At 37.8% G+C, this 17,748-nt stretch overlaps 2 protein-coding genes across 5 annotated transcripts in view; both read right to left on the minus strand.

Moving 5' to 3' along the window:
* Positions 1-262: 262 nt before the first annotated feature.
* Positions 263-5,356, minus strand: hdr (hematopoietic death receptor). Of its 2 annotated transcripts, none has more exons than XM_084415307.1 (10): positions 5,197-5,356; positions 3,539-3,680; positions 3,319-3,447; positions 3,048-3,159; positions 2,487-2,578; positions 2,231-2,320; positions 2,104-2,144; positions 1,881-1,979; positions 1,015-1,051; positions 263-911 (listed from the first exon to the last, which is right to left on the minus strand). In XM_084415307.1, exons 1-10 carry the CDS (start codon positions 5,329-5,331, stop codon positions 619-621), a joined length of 1,170 nt encoding a protein of 389 aa, XP_084271433.1. In that variant the 5' UTR covers positions 5,332-5,356; the 3' UTR covers positions 263-618. The 2 variants fall into 2 exon arrangements, with proteins under 2 accessions (XP_084271433.1, XP_084271432.1); XM_084415306.1 differs by having other exon boundaries at positions 1,698-1,979.
* Positions 5,357-6,890: 1,534 nt separating this feature from the next.
* The window catches only part of unc5db (unc-5 netrin receptor Db), a 185,412-nt gene continuing 174,554 nt past the window's right edge, over positions 6,891-17,748 (minus strand). For all 3 annotated transcript variants that reach the window (XM_084415309.1, XM_084415310.1, XM_084415308.1), the window contains exons 12-17: positions 17,376-17,547; positions 13,038-13,265; positions 12,021-12,170; positions 10,910-11,074; positions 9,911-10,089; positions 6,891-9,093 (exon numbers count right to left, since the gene is read on the minus strand). In XM_084415309.1, coding sequence (XP_084271435.1) covers positions 8,910-9,093; positions 9,911-10,089; positions 10,910-11,074; positions 12,021-12,170; positions 13,038-13,265; positions 17,376-17,547 — 1,078 coding nt within the window. In that variant the 3' untranslated portion in view covers positions 6,891-8,909. The remainder of the gene's footprint in view (positions 9,094-9,910; positions 10,090-10,909; positions 11,075-12,020; positions 12,171-13,037; positions 13,266-17,375; positions 17,548-17,748) is intronic.

The following is a 17,748-nucleotide window of genomic DNA, read 5'->3' on the forward strand; positions in this document are numbered from 1 at the left end:
CATCTCTAATCTGTGTCACTGTCATGCACTTTTTTCAACCATTTGTAAAGCCTAAAGATACATTTTGATGTTGAAGTCCATATTTCGCCGGAGATCAGGTGACCTCTGGTGGCGAGCAAGCTGAAATGCAGTTTTTATATACTAGAACGTAAACGTCCAACCAACAGAGATGTATGCGGAGTTTGCGGACACTATATTCAGAACCTTAACATTATTTAAAACGTTATTGTAAAGTCACAATCATTAAGGGGAAAACAAAATGTACAAATAAATTGCTTTTATTAGTTCACAACAAAATAAATGACATACGTTAACATATCCGAGATCATAATGCACAACAATTTTGTCTACAAAATGGGAAAGAATACGACCACAATAATAGTAACACAACATTTCATAATACTATAAGTCTTAAATATCACTTCTTTTTTTTTTTTTCAAATGTAACTAATATTTGTAAACAACAGCATAGCATTTGTCTTTTCTAAACATTTGAACATTATTGGCCAACATAATAAATATTGAAACACTTTCCATTTTGGAATAGTTAGGACTACATAAGGTAAGCCTTTGCTACCTGAGGTCACTAAAAGGGTGACAATATTTGTTTGTTTCCAGTCACTCATCTTCATATTTAAAGTAACCATTGCTAATTGCCTTTGTCACAATATTTTCTGCTGACAGCCTTTGGTCTAAATAGATTAATGCGTCAATAAGACTGTTGAAATCTGCCTTCAGTCCCTCCTTTTCCATCCAGATTTTTAACAGTTCATAAACTCTGTCTTCTGGAAAAAGAGAATCTGTACTTTTGATTGAATTATCACTCAGTCCAATGAACCTGAAGAATCTGTTATGATAGTGGACATCAATTTCTTCAAAGAAATCAAACGTTTTCTTCAACGATTCATCTCCTGAAAAGGTGAGATGAAGTAAAACCAATGCAGCATAACCCTTTTTAATTTTTTTTTATTAACGAATGCTGAAATTATGCAAGGAAAACAGGTATGACCCTACCGTTCAAAGGAACAAGTCTTCTTGACAACTCTCGTTCCTAAAAGAGATGGAAGAATTTCATTTATTTGTATAGCGAATTAATGTGATTTACTGACAGTTACAATAGTGGTTACTGGTGGTACTTATTTTTGAACAAGATGTCAACCAAAGCTTGATAAATCAAAATTATTTTTATGAGGCTTATTACAGAGGTTTAAATAACTTAGTTTTAGTCAATCTAACTTGTCTCACTGAGAGAGACAGACACACATATTTTTATACAGTATAAACTGCATATTCTAGATCTCTTGCCATACAGTCTGGGCTTCCAGATCAATATAAACATCATTATTTAATGGAGTAAGACATATTCCCAAAATAGACAGATTGCTCAAGAGTTACAGGAGACGTCAGGTCCAAAAATGCTGAACAAAAGGCATAAGCTGTCACCAATATCTAAATGAGTGCAAAAATATTGCGAAACATGACCTCTCCATGTTAAATTTCCTCTCCATGGAAAGTCTTTATCCTGAAAGCAAGCTATGACAATGCAGACACCAACAGATAGTACATTTGCTACTTCATCTTGTCTCCAAATGACCAAAGGCAATGCATTCAGGCTTAGGAAATATTAAAAGCAGAGACTTAAGCATTGGTTATGATGGTAGAAGTGTTGTTAATACAAAGAAAGCGGCAACTCTCACCAAAGTGTGAGGCTGCCAGGCAATTGCAGAGCTTGGAGGCTGGTTAGTGTGGAGGGGCTGGAGGTTAATGGGCACAGCGGACATGGCCAGGCTTATTTGTGAGGAGTTGGCGGTGTTTGGGAGGCTGTCCCCTAATCCCCTGTCTTTCTCCATCTCTGAGGAAGCAGGTGCATGGTTACACACCGCATAGTTTTGCTCAAGAAATGGCTGGAGCTGAGAGGAGTCATCGGTCTTGGAATTCTGGGCATTTTGCCTCTCCTCTATCACCTCCTCACTGTCACCCTGCAGGGCAAGAAAGACGTCATCTGGTCGTCATATTTACAGAGTTCAAATCAGTGCTGAGTTACATCAAAATACATGAGTTTCTGTGGTTAAAGCTGAGAAGATGCATGTCTTGTTGACCTACCATACAGATCTTAACCATTTCCCTTGGACTTCTTGATTTTACTGGAATTAAAAAAGATTTTGTACGATAAGAAAAAAAGAAACGAGGAAGAAACATTGAAAGAACTGAGGAAAGATGTGTGCCCTACCTGCTCCTTTACTTGGTTTTGACTTTGTCCAGTAGACTATGCTCAAAATGCATGCCAGCATTGCAATTATTGGCACAACAATGAAAGTCACTGTAGGACAAATGGGATGTAATCGCTATGAGAAACAAAACCTTTACAAAAGACAAGTTTTGGACAGAATATCCCAGTTAACAATGATCATTTCCTTTACTTTAAATGTAAATGTGAAAAATACAACACAGTGTGGGGCAACAGAGTGAGAAAGGTTTTCTACTACCTGAGATGGAGCTTCCCGAAGAGCTTCTCTTTCTACAAACTGTGTTGGAAATGTGTGTACAGCCTTTTACAATCTCCTCATCCTCTTTGCATCTGGGTTCAACAAATGAAATGATTTTGAGTCCACAAAAAAAATGAAACTACTGTCATCAATTACTCACCTTCATGTCGTTCCAAACCTGTAAGACTTCCGTTCATCTTTGAAACACAAATGAAGATATTTTTTTATGAAACCACTAAAACTTTGATGCTTCAAAAGTCAGAAATCCCGGGGAATCGAGACGTTTATTCCAAGAGTTCTGAAGAGATACTATTGCTTTATATAATGAACAGATCTTATTTTATTCACATATAAACATTGATGAATGCAAATTAATAGAGCACATCAAATATAGTAAATAGAAGCTCAAAGTGCTTGCTTGTCATACCAGAACCAACGAAGTTTGTTCGTGCACATTTTCATTACTGGGTGTGCTATCCGTTCATGCTAATCAGTTTGATTAACATGAGACTTCTTTGTCCAAAATCTAAGTTTTGATCAAATTTTACATTAAGAACTTACCTGCTGCATTTCTTGCACACCTCACATGCCTGGTCAGGTAAGCAAAATGACCCCTGTTTGCACTTGCACTTTGTGTTCTGGGTAATTGTGCATTTCTCAGTGGTTTCCTGATCTACAGAAGGAAAGGAGGAGCACAAATAGCAGGCAATTTGCAATTAAATATATCTGAAGGAAGTCTATCATGTGAGCACAAAACTGATAACCTTAAAAGTTTGTGTTAAAAGAATTTGCATAAATCTGAAAAACTTGGCAGTTCAAATAACAGAATTACCTATACGGCACATGGTGCACGATAGACACTTCTTCAGTCCATTTTCATGCTCAGTGTATGTGTCAAACTCGCATGTTTTACACTCTCCTTTTTTTGAAGCAGTAAGGCAGGCCGTTTTCACATAGGTTCCTGCAAAAAGATGAGGTGGTGGAATGTAAGTGCACATACAAGACATTGTCTAACCAGAACTTAAAGTGTTTTTTTTATTATTATCATGCACCAGCAGGGCAGTTCAGGCAGCAGATGTTATCGTGTTCATACTCCAGGCTCTCTCTGCAGGAAACATCCCGGCTTGATCTGTTCTTGATGGACCCTTGAGCCCAGGACAGATCCAAGTGACTGATATTTAGCAACAACAAAACCTACACAGAGAAGAAACAGTAAAAAACAGTAAGATGTGTGCTTCAATAAAGACTGACTTTCTGGTAAATAATAATGGATAGCCTGTGATCAAGTGGTGTTGTATTTTATACTGACACCCATTGGTGTAAATCTTAGCGCACCTTTCATTTTATGCCTCAGAACACTTGAGTTTGTTTATATGCGTTAGAAACTTAAAAGGATAGTTCAACCAAAAATGAAAATTGTTCTGTCATAATTTACTTACCATAAAGTTGTTCCTAACATATATGAAGTTCTTTGTTATGTGGAACACAAAAGAAGATATTCTGAAGAAAGTTGTGGGGCACCATTGACTTGTAAATACTATAGAAATCAATGGTCTCCCACAAATGTTTGCTTACAAACATTCTTCAAAATATCTTCTTTTATGTTCCACATAACAAAATAAATTTGTATATTCATATATATTAACCTGAAAAATGAATAGTCATGGAAATAAATAGGTTGTGTGTGTGTGTATTATATTAGGCTTTATGCTATATATGTGCAAATTATATATACACAACCGTTCAAAAGTTTGGGGTCAGTAAGATTTTTAATGTTTTTAAAATAAGTATCTTCTGCTCACCAAGGCTGCATTTATTTGATTAAAAATACAGAAACAGTAATATTGTGAAATATTATTCCAATTTATATATCAATGTTGAAAACATTTTTATTTCATGATGCTATGATGAATAGAAAGTTCAAAAGAACAGCATTTATCTGAAATCTAAAGCTTTTGTAACATTAAACACTACCGTTCAAAAGTTTGGGGTCAGTAAGAATTTTTATTTTATTTTTTGGGGGAAAGAAATCAAATAAATCAATACTTTTATTCATCAAGGATGAGTTAAACTGATCAAAAGTTACAGTAAAGACATTTATAATGTTTTCAACATTGATAATAATAATGAATGTTTCTTGAGCATCAAATCATCATATTAGAATGATTTCTGAAGGATCATGTGACACTGAAGACTGGAGTAATGATGCTGAAAATTCAGCTTTGATCACAGGAATAAATTACAGTTTAAAATATATTAAAATAGAAAACAGTCATTTTAAATTGTCATACTATTTCACAATAGCCTATTACTGTTTTTTTTGTGTGTGTTGTGTATACACACATTTATTTAACACACACACACACAACCTATTTATTTCCATGCCTATTACATTTTCAGATTAAGTCATTATCAATCCAATTTCCACATTAAACCTGTTACAACAGACTAAAGTTATGTGAGGATTTGTAGATAGGCTAGATCAAATATTGATTCAGAGGTTACTCCATGGTTTCTAATTATTTTAAAGTTTTTGTATTTTTTAATTGACAAAGATCTGTTGTGCCAGGTGGTTTATCGCCGCCGACCAGTCCAAGCATGTCTCAATTTAACGCGTCATGACGCAAACTAAACTTTCAAAGTTTCTCTATTACGACATTCAAATATACGGTCTCTGAAAACAAATTAAATAAATGTTACATTCACTTACCAAGAAAATAATGTATCGCATAGTAGTCAAATCATTGTGTCGCTTTCTCCGTATAAACTGAAAGAAGATTAAGTCCCAACACTGATAGCGCACCTCAGTATTTAGCTGGTGAGAAAACTTCCGGTCTTTTTTCATGGAATTGAGCGCTTCTTCAAACCTGAACACGCTGAATGCGAAGTGACCAATCCTACTATGGCCGAGGCTTTCCTTATGAATATTAATTAGGTTTCTTGTGACGTTGCCCATATAAGTGTCTGAGCGTTAGTCACGTGATCTAATTATTTTAGCGAACCAAGCCTTCGCTATAGTGGGGTTCATACATTCTCAGGACTTCCCGAGACAACTTGGCTGGCACACAAATCGCTTACAAACTTCACATCGTGTTGAATAACTACTTTAATATTTCAATATTTTAAAATATGTCCGTCTATATTTTCTCACAAAAAAAATGAAGGGACAGATAATCTTTCTACGCGTAAACTTTAGTCAAATAACCATGTGAGTGAATCTCCAACAACCGTATATTCTCAGGACATCTGAACGCACACATAGCCTACCATTATTATCAGTTTCCGCAGTGCAAGGCCATCTCTGTCAGTTTGGCGCTATCTAGCAGACAGTTGACTGTGACAGTGCGATACTATGACTGTTGAGCGACACTGTAAACACAGGAAACTGGCGGATGCTCTAGTTGACTGCAGTGTACGGAGGAAGGTGGGATTTCTGTTTGTTTATTCATGTATCAAGTCTAAGGGGAATTTCATACTGATGCTTCAGAATGCAGACAAAGGTCGCTCCTTATACTCAAACACAATCAACCATGTGATCCATTCATTAGCCATATTAAATTAGCCTACACTGGGATTTTTCAACCAATTTTTAATTGTATTAGTGATAAGTTTTCCAGATAAACTACAATATTTGTATGGCCTGTTGTAAGGCATTACTGTGGCCCATTGAAAGCAGCATTCTTTCCTTTCGACAAATCTAGCCACTAGCCAACATTGTTTTGTTGCTTCCTGAAAACTGATTTAGTTTTCTTCCCTCTGCCTTTCTTCAGACAGAGATGCCAAACAACCAATTACAGCAACATTAAGTGACTTTTCTTTAATGGAATTGCAGGCTTTATACACACCGTTATTGTATCATCTTCAAATTGGAGTTTTATTAAGATTTGCTTATTCATATTTCTCAATGTTGCTCAAAGAATTGATCTAACGTTAACAAGAACAAACAAACAAACTCGTAGTTACCATGGTTATGAGGGCTGACTCTTCAGTCCCTTATGTGTCCTTTGATAAGAAGTTACTGAAAGAGGAGGGGTTGTTTGAGATAAGACTACCAGCTGTGGACTTTGCATCAGCCATTTATGAAACTAAATTATGGCATGTCTGAGACATTAAATTAGCTGAAATGAACGTTTTCATTTCATTCCACTATTGGTTACAGTTCTGAGGATATTGGGCTGATTTACTGTATGTCTTAAACACAGAAGTGTATGTGTTAATCGCCTTGTTTTGTAGAGATTCATCAGGATATTAGTTTAATTTTTAAGAACTAAATTTGCTCAGATTAAGAGGAACAAGTTGCAGAACAATGCAAACGTCCTGTGCCGGACAGGCATATTACATTATCTGCCTGCCTGACATCCGCACATGGAAAGAGAATAAAGACATGGGGCATGTTTGCTAGAGTTGCAGCTCTCTTTAGCTGTACATTTATTTCCAAAAGACTGCATATACATCCGCAAACTCTACTGTACAGAAAACATCCAAAATGTTCATAATCATAGATACAATATACCACAAAGCTGGCCTGGCGATACCAAACAAGTATATTTAGCACTAGAAAAGCTCTTGACCCCTGCATATCAGTGTAATATAGTGTTTGTTTGTTTTTTAAACTGATATTTTACAGTACATTTGCATGATTCAGAACCATCTTCAGAACCTGTACAACATTCACCATTTACAGAAGTTATACAAGGCACAAGAATCATAATTTGAAGCAAAGGCCTAAATATAACATGAACGTGGGACGGATTATTATCAACTTTACCGTTTGAAGGCTTTGTGCTAGTTTATCAAATAGTACCACTATAACTGCAGTCTACAATAATAGGGCAAAATCAGTTTTGCTGATTTTTTTTATTATAATTTTTTTTTTTTTTGTTAAAAGTTTTTGCTGAAGTTTGGTTTGATACCCATTTCTAGATTATATATATATATTTTTTGCTTGAATTATTTCTGTACTTGAAGCTTAACGTCATGTTCCATCATTTGGACATAAATATGAACTTGAATAAAGTTTAATGAGCACAAAAGCAATTTTCTTTCAAATTCATTAAAATGACGACACAATGTGTTTTAATTCGATTTTAGAGGGGGTGACAGCAAATTTGGTAATAAATTAAAATAAAATAAAATATTTAATTTATTTGATAGTTATGTGGACAACTGGTGGTTTAGCAGCATCTAAATAAGTCAAACAGGCTACTGATCTCAGTGCTGATCAGATTTGTTAAATGCTTCATAAAACTTATGTTAAAACTACAATTCAAATATAAAAAAGAATACCCAGTATAAGCAGTGGTGAGCATTGTAGTGTCTACAACTAAAAAACAAATAAAATGAGCTCTTGGAGGCATTTCTGTTTGAGAGAGAAGGTTAATGAAGTAGATGACTTGAAAAAGCAGGACATAACTTTTTTCCCCCTGCAATTCTGACAGCATTTTTCCACATAGCTCCTTTCCTTTTATCAGACCTTAATTATAACTCTCTCTGCTCACCGACCCGTGTTCCCCCATTGTGTTTCTCACTGCACGGTGGAATTTGGTCAGAGGAGATAAGAGAGGCTAATTTTACAGAGGTCTCATGGAGCTCTTCCTTTTCAGCTGCATTTCAAAAGAAAGCTCTAAATGTTAACAAAAGGTATGTGCTGCCGTTGCATGGCGTGAGTAAACGCCTCTTCAGGTCGTCTCAGGCCTGACGCTCTCTACAAAAGGCATGATACCGCTCCTGATGACTACACACGCTCACAGGAACAGAGTAATGCATTTAAGCGTGATGGGGTTATGCTTTAAGGTCTTCAGAGGGAAAAACGTAATTGATTTTTTACCTCCTAACCTGCATAACTTTCATAGCTGAAAAAAAGTTCACCATATATTATTCCTCAACTGATCTCATTAAGACGGCAAAATGACGATAAAACAACAATAGAAATAAAAGAACAGAGTGAGCCACGATCACAATGTGTTTTCAGGAGTGCATTTCCTTCTCTTCCCTTCTCTAAACATCATATAGTGCAGACAAAGCACACTTCAGTAGTAACATGCAGAAGGAATATAAATACTGCGGAACTCTGGGACACTGTTGGAGAAATAGGAAAAGATTAAGGAAAATCCCTGCCTGGCCACCAATCAAATCCCTCACAATAAAAAAAATACAAAAAATCATAAACACCAAAGAAAGGCTAAGGCGGAATTTCATGTAAGATGTGATGGACTGGCAACTGTGATTGTTTGCTTCCAGAAAAGCATTTTGAAGCTGTTGAATCTGTGCCGAATTCATGCCAACTTGCACATGGTCAGATACGTGAAACTGTCTGATTGGTCGCCTCCTGACCCAGGCTTCTCTCAGCCCGGATACCTTAGCTGGTTGAAGATGCTGGCGAATTGCACCTGGTGGAATAAGTGTATAGTCTTCGATAGTCCCTCAAAACGTAAAGTCAGTTTCTTTCTCATCTGGACTCTGAGGCAGACTTTTACAGTGGATCTTTCCAATCTCCTCCAAAGCACTTGCAAGTGAGTCAAGATCTCCACTGTCCTGATGCCTGGCCTCCCAGAGACTGAGAATGACAGCAGAGGGACTCTTCTGCTTGGTAAAGTAGGACAGGTTCCTGTGCAGGAAGGAAATGGAGGTTTCACAATAGAAGAAAATGTTAGTACATAGCAAGAGAATATTTTGAGTGTCAACCTACTCTCCTTCTTTTGTTTTATTAGGGACAACAGTTTAAATAAATACGTCGTGTGCACTATCACATGTAAAGTGCCAGTAGATGGCAGTGTTGTAATATAATTCCAAACTCAAATGGTCATGTAGCACAGCATAGGTTCAAGTAAAGGTAACATAATGTTTACATAACTCAATTCTGAATTGCCATTTGATTATTTTAAATGGCACAATTTACAGAACTGTAATACCAGTTCATATCATCAGAACTGTTCTCATAAATGACGCATTAAAATATTAGTAGTACCAGGGAGAATGAAAACGTCTTCAATTGCTCTGTTCTCTTTTTATTTGCATGGTTTCCTTTTGTGGAGTTACTTGGTAGTAAGTCTTGTTAAAAAAGACCCAACTGACAAATAAATCATTCAGATTTAAAAGGAAAGTTAAGGGTTTCAGCTCGTAGATCATCTACACAGAAATAAATATCAGCATAAACTATCAATATGTCATACAGTCGCTTTATAGATAAAGGGAAGGTGGCTCTCATCTCTCCAGTCTCTAGTGGTTCTTTAACTTCTAACCTTTGCAGAAACTGAATTCAGTAAAGATGAAAAGCCCGAAGAGTATGATTTCTGAGTGAAATGATCGAGCAAAGTGGAGCGCAGTGTCAGCTTATTATTCAAGGGCATTGTTAACAAAGTGAGCACTGCCGCAATAAGTTTCAATCAGTCCTGTTGCCTTGGTTATATCTCTCCGGCGCTCACCTTTGAATGTGGAGTTTCTGAGCTAAGAGCTGCCAGTCCTTGCCCTTGGCGTTGGCAGTATCGAAGGTGGTGCATATCCGCTGACGTATGGACAGGGGGATTTTGAAGGCTTTGGCCCCTGTCTGTGAAGTCACCGTGCAATCTGCCTGCATAAAAAATGGGACCGTCTCTTTCTCACTCTGAAAAAAAAAAAAGCATTTTTTTTTAGCATGCATTTGTGTTCATCTACAAAGGGGCTTGAAAAACCACTGACACACTAGAAAGGTTTATAATATATTTTCCCCAATAGTAAAGCGAAAACTTTCATTATTTCTTTATTTTATTATTGGTATTAACTAATTTAACTATTTTTGTCATTCCAAACCTGTAAAAAAGAATTTCTAAAGATATATAAAAAATAAAACAAATTCAATGCAACAACGTTCGATATGGGCTGTTAAGCTCTAAAAAGGACAAAAAAGCAGTCCAGATGACTTATGTGCGCTATATCCCAAGTCTTCTGAAGTTGTATGATAGCTCTGAGTGAATTTAAACTGAAATTTAAGTCATTTTTCACATCTTTACCTAAAATCAAATACACAAGATTTCAAAACTGAGTTTTTGCAGCAATGCCATAAAAGCACTATATTGGGTTCCCCAAAAACAGTTCTTAAAATAACCATTATTTTCTAAGTGTGAAGAACATTTTAATAATCTTAAAGAACCTTTTTTCTGCTTTTTGCACAGTGGAAATACATTCCATGGATGTTAAAATTTCTTCATTGAACCATAGATGCCAATAAACAATCTTTATTTTTAAGAGTGTATAAGCAGCATATTTGACTTGAGAGCCGCATGCAGCCAAGGTGAAAATTCAGTAAATATTTGTTTGGAGCTTGACAGCCTGTTACAGTAAGCTGTCATTGTTTGGAAGAGACTTCTATTTTTTTGATCAACAGGAAAAAAATAAACATGAGGCTGAGTAAATAGTGACAGAGATGACATCAGAGTGAATCTGACCTCTCCCACCGATGAGTAGACCTGCAGGAGCTGCTCATGACCTTTGACCTGCCGCACACTGATCTTGCAGGAGAGCTGGGTGGTTGAGGCGCTATGTCTCTGCAGCGAGAAGGCACAGTGCACAGGCTGCTGGTTACTATACCACACTTGGGTGAAGGAGAATTCCTGCAGCAGAGCGGGATGAGGACACCAGGAATGAAGAGAAGAAGAGAGAAAGAGAGAGAGAGATCAGAGAGCTGAGTCAGGAAAAGCACCTGATCCATGAAAAAACGTGGAAGCATGTGTGTTAAGAGACTCGTCTATGAGACCATCAGTACAAAAGAGACACAAACTCTAATCCCTGTTAATTCCGATGATAGGGGTCACTGCTGGGGTATGTACAACACACAGAATCTGGGAGCAGGGCAGGGGAAAAGAAAGCAATTGCCTTTGATGTATTATTAATTTCCGTGAAGCAGCACGTCTGCAGGGAGTGTCCTTGACCTCTCCTGCGCCGTTTCTCTAGGCTTGCATATTGAAATGACCTGTGAGATGCTCTAATGTCAACAGTGATAGGAACCCTGAGCAGAAGAAATGCTTGATGGGATGCCTTAATGCCGGGATTAATTTCTCCCTCGAGCAGGCATACAAAAGCATGTTCAAGGAGACAGAAGCACTCCTGAACTGATCAATTGCATGAACCTAGAACCAGATACTGTCTTATCACTGTGTATTTGTATGCTAGGTAGGACGCTTTCGTTCTTCAGGGTTGAAACTTGTAGTTTCAACAAGACAAAAATATGGATCACATAAATTTACCTCATATTGTATATGTATATTGTATAACTATACCTGGGATCTCCAAGTGTGTCCGACTGTGTACAGCAGTATGAAACAGACAATTAGCACCTTCCACTAGAATCGATGATAGTACCACTCTTCTTCTTTTTTTAAGGTTCACAATCGCCACTTAGTGATTAGGCATACATATCATATTACACTGATCAGCAGACACCACAATGCGGGATGCAGACAGACCCTTCTCGGGATGTCTGCAATGCAATCGTGTAGGCAGCTGCCTATGGCACATTACAGCACTAGTCCTAGTAGCTTACTAATATTACTATGTTACCTGACAGGTGGTGAAGGGTTTGATGCTCCACAGAAACTGAGGGATATCCTGGATGGACACCTGTAGACTGAGACAGTTTCCTTTGAAGAACAGCGTCTTGGGCTCCTCCAGTAGTTGACCTCCTCTGCTGGTTTCAGCAGTGACCACTCCCTTTGGAAAAAATGGAGGTACAAGAAAAATAAAGTGAGAACATGGAAGGGCAGAGGAGTGGTACAGAAAGAAAATGTGGATAGATTTGACAACCTAGAACCACAGTATTGTGGCTAATCTGTTTAGAATGTGTTGAATGTTTATCCAGTTCAGAAGATAACTTAAAATGGCTAAAAAGGCTCAAACACTTACACATTGTGGTTAAAATTCAATTATAACAAATATAATCTGAAGCTGATTTCGAGTAGCTAAAAAAAGTACAATGTCTGGAAGGAACAAAAGCTTGACAGCTAATAAACATTCAGAAATATAAAAAAGTGCTTTCAAACAAAGTGTTGGTTAAAGCTTTGAAAAGAAAATTGAATTTAAATTGATTACTGCCTTCTTTGATTTCAAGCATGGCAGTGTTCATCTGTCAAAACTGCTTTGTGTGTCATTGCATTGCAGAGATGAGTGTTCTCTTTGTGTGTGTGTGTGTGTGTGTGTGTCTGAGCACTCGTGCAAGACAACAGTAATTGACTTTGACTTTTGTATCCTCTCTGAGTGCTTGTTTGAAAATAGCACTGACCATTTCGGTCATTCTGATTACACAAATGAACTTTAATAACTCACAAACTCACATTATTACTAGTTTAATCAAACTTTTAGACCCCACTGCAGTCTACTTTTGCTATAATATTGTGATGCACCACAGATTTACATTTAAACTTTGATTTGAAACATAAAAGTATAAAAAAAAACCCAAGTTTATAATTGTTAAAAATCAATTCCACTATGGAGAAGATGAAATGGGATTTGTACTTCCGGAACCCAACTGTTGCTCTCTATTTGAGTAATGTGAACATATGTTGACTCTCCAGCTCTCACCTGAAAGGCATGTGGTGTGTCATCTACACAGTGCACTCGCAGGTTGTAGTCCATGGAGGAGGCCTCCATGCTGCCGAACACAGCAATCCTTAGTCTCTTTATGGCGGAATCGGTGACGGGTTCCCCCACCAGTGCATAACAGCCCGGCTGATCCAGCAACAAATGACAGCAATGCGAGTCCATCAAGCAATAGCAGGAGGTTGATTCATCATCTACTGACATTATTTCCTGTGAACCCAAGAAAGAGATCAAATTATGATAACATGACATGCTCATGAAATCATACATACAAAGCTCTGTCATGAAACTAGATGACGCAGGCTAATAGGTCCTTAACTCAACCTGGTTATAATCACATTGTTATCTACAGGGCACAGCTGATTGGTTCCTGCTGTATCAGTAGCCAATGAGCTCGCTGATCAACCTTGGTTGTCAAATGCTTGGTCAGCAGTTGCAGCGCGCTTTCAGAAAACCCTCCACCTTCCCCAGCTCCACCTGTATAGATCTACTATGGGTAATTCATGTACAGCAGCAGCATGTCTTAGCAGCATTGCTCACAGCAGAGTGTTGTGTATGTATTGGCAGTAGCAAGTCCCGTACTTGCCCTGCAGCAGCAGCAATAACCAACAGCAGCAGCGTAGCAGATCTATTCTGCCTAGACCAAACATATCAACATTGTCATACATTACCATGCCAAACACTCAGAGAGTTGTCATGACAGAAATAGTCACTTCTTCAGTGAATTTTTGATAGTGTATGAAAACTTGGTATAAAGTGCATGAACATATGAACTTTAAAGGGATAATTCACCCAAATATTTTCCACCCAAAATCCATGCAGAGAGTCATACAGGTTCATGAGGGAGAGTAAATGACAGGGCTTTTGTGCCCTTTTTGAAGCTTGAAGCCTCAGTCCTGATTCACCGTAGATGCATGGAATAGAACCACCAGTACATTTTTAAACAAATATCCTTTTGTGTTTCATAAAGGGGAAAATCATACAGGTTTGGAACAGCATGATGGTGTATGATGATGACAGAATTAGAATTTTTGGGGTGAACAATCCCTTTAATGGAGCAGTCGTGCTGTCACAATAAAACCGTAGGGAACATTAGCAATTAGAGTTAATTAACCTTATCAGACCTTTATCAGCCAACAAGCTTATCAGAAACTGCATGTGCTAAAGGGTTGCCTACAAAGTGTACATTTATCATGGGAAATGAGACCATATTATATAAGGGTACATATGTTTTTTTTTTTTTTTATGATAATTTCACCAAGATGTAGGAGTGGATTTGTTTTAGTGTCCAGTGCTATGAAAGGTTCAAAGTGAAATGCTGCTCCTAGTAAAACATATGAATGTAGCTTTAAGGGGTCATGAACTGCAATCATTTTTATTTTATATATTTTACTTGATAATGTTTCTTGGGTGCACTTTTAAATTTAGTATGATTTTTACATCGGAAACTGTAATAATTTAGAATTAAACGGGATTTTTTTCCTACCTTGATTTTAGTCCTCTAATTTGAACAATCTGTTTGAAGGGGCTTCAGTGTGATAGGCTAACATTTTTGCATTTGAAATTGTTAAGAATTACATGTGGAACTCTCTCGAAAACTTTTAGCACGTTTTTACTGTTATAGCTCTCAACTAATCATGAAAAATGTTGAGTATAGCATTATATTTAGATCTATAGCTTTATATTTAGATCTATAGCATTATATTTAGATCAACTCCAGTGGCATGAAAGGTTGCAGTGGATGAGGATTGTAGCCGATCACAGACATGTTGAGCGCATGAATGCAGCGATCTCGTCATTGCAACTCGATTTCTGCACTCTCACGAATGCTTTCATCATAACTAACAGTGCAAACACGACGTAAATAAGAGATTCACTGATTATAACGGGAGTTTTGGCGAGAGCGCCGAACTCAGTCACTGATAAATTCACGCTGTTTGATTGACAGCTCCAGAGATTGTAAAGGGAGCGTTCTTTGATCGCTTTCTGTATATAATTTAATCACAATTTAAATATCAGATCATTTTCATCCTACTAAGAGAAACAATGTGAAGTTGATCGTTTAGTCACTGGTTTGATTTACTGACAATAAACGAGTTTGAGACAAAGAACGTCTGACTGTATATGCATCATTATATATCAGAAATCACTGGTCACTGGTGATTTTGGTTAGACATGTAGTGTACACATAAGCAGCAGTGCATATCAAACGATCTGTAACAAAGCAATAGTGACAGTAAAAATGCAATGCAGTGACTATGTTTTTCCACAACCTGGCACTGCACAACATTTTGCACTCTTTAAAGGCAGGCTTATCGCTTAGTTGCTCGATCCAGTGTTAGCATCACGTCTGTTATTTACTGATGTAGGTCCTGTCCCAAATGGCACCCTAAGCACTTGCAGTCTTCCTACGAGTCTGCACTTTCGTGACGTAACGGCGTTTTGACTTTCGGGAAGAAGTCTGCTGTGGAGCTCGCATCAGTGCTGGCTCGGCAAAAGTGCGAATCATGGGCGCATATCGACCGCAAAGGGGGCTCTCGCGAGCACCCTTCTGAAACCTAAAATGACAAAAGGGACCCCCTACGGTCTCATGAACTTAACGGGCATGCGCACGCGGCAGCCATTGTAAGTCCACAAGACCGAAAGTGCATATGAAATGTGTAATTTGGGAGAGGGCCGTAGAAGTAGGTGTTGCTCTTCTTCAGCAGTGGCAGTCTTTCACCTATCTATGAGTCGTTCTCTAGGTTTGGTTTCAATAAAAGCTGTTTTTGGACTAACAACAGAGTTTTCAGTTCTGATACAGGATATTCTTATTGTATGATGACCTCTTATATGTAAAAAGCTGAAATTTTTTCCTTGGTTCCAAGGTTTCTCATTGGTATGGAAGCCTTCAAAGGAACCATCTTCATACAGACTTACAGCTGCTGCAAGATGTTTTTTTCACCTCAAGAGTGTGAAAGAATCTCAGCTCAGCCAGTATTTTTGCCAGTGTAACTGTGTGATCAGCCGGTGAATGAAAAAGCTAAATTCACTCAGCCACACTGACATAGAATCACTCACAAATCTGCGAGGTCACTTCTGTATTTCTTTGACAAGGTTAGGCTAACATCAAGTCAAGCACAGACATTTATACAATACATGCTCTTTTCAAATATCTGACAGACAACCATTTATTTATGTGACTGCAGCTCTTCAAAGCAACGTAAATACCAAACAAAATGAACTCCTTGGAGAACCCACCCTTTGTAAACTGATAAAAAAAAGTAGACGTGAAATTTGTACTACTGCAGTCTTTTTCTGACTAGTCAGTGATTTAGCCGGCAGTTTTTATGTAATTACTTCAGCCATCACCAACACTGGAGCTGTCACTGGCTCAAATAAAACCGTTAAAAGCGAGGGAAAAACTCTGACAGCAAATGAGTTTTCGTGAAGACTGCTGGTAGCAATCTCAAGGATAAGTACCGTGCATTGGAACAATCTGAAATTCATCGTAATAATGACTCGCGCTAGTTGTCAGACACAAAAGGAAGGTTATAATCTAATCGTCTTCAATAACGCTAACAGCTTACAATAAACAAACTCTGTGCCGCTACAGTAAAATTTCATTGATACATCAACTTTCAGAACTTTCAGATCTAACAGTGTTAGGTTTTCAGAGGCTGATGCCAGAGTAAACATTGGAATAGGACAAATGTTAGTGATTGTAGTACGGTCAGGAAGGAGGTTCCGTCCATGACTCCTGTCCTGATTGCCTCGTGTCAGCTCCTTTTTCAGGTGGTCCTCTAGTACAACCAGATCGATATATCCTGGGACTGATGGGACGGCTTGCCCTGATGCTCCCGCTGTTTGACTGCCATGAACTGTGTCTTCCCAGCTATTACAGGCTGTAATTGTTTTTTCCTTGAGCACTTCACTGCCGTAGCCTCCTCTGAGGAGCTGCTGTCCCTGGATTTCTTGTCGAGAGCGCAGGATCGCCTAATCAACACATTTTTAAAACGCTCACAGCTCCGAAGGCTGCCACAAGGATGCATTTAACTTACAATTGGTTCATGGCACAGTTTGCAGGTTAACTGTAGCACAAGGATTTAGAAATATACTTAAATGGACACAAAAATGTTTAATCGGCAGGGACTGGTGCTACAAAAGTGTTAAATCATTTTCAAATGGTATGTTGACAAAGGTTTCCAGTGCATTGTACTATACTGGCCCAATGATAATAATTGACAATGTTTTCAAATGTAACATTCTTATGAGTCACACTAAAAGGAATTTGAAATGAATTTGCAGTGAAAAACACAGAAGTCATGTCTTTGTTCCTACCTCCCACTTGTTGTCCTTGGTTTGTCTCTTGAGTTTAATGTTCCAGTTTTCAGCGCTGACTTCAGCACAATGAGCTATCGTCATGGCAACAGGATAGGACAGGTTCAGCCCCGGAGGTCCATACGTGATCTCTGGCCCTAACAGAATCTCACACCTTTCCTCTGATTGGGCACTAGCAAAACCAGATAACACACATCACTGACAATTGCAAGAGAAACCCCCCCTCATTATTTCAAATAAATAAGTAAACAGTTTGGGCTCAGTTTAAGATTTTGGTTTGAAAATAATAATAAAAATAATAACACTTTTAGTCAGCAAGGATGCATTAGGTTGATCAAAAGTGACAGTAAATACTGTACATTTATATTGTTAC

The sequence above is a fragment of the Rutilus rutilus genome (genome assembly GCF_951802725.1).
Source record: "Rutilus rutilus genome assembly, chromosome: 7".
NCBI lineage: Eukaryota > Metazoa > Chordata > Actinopteri > Cypriniformes > Leuciscidae > Rutilus > Rutilus rutilus.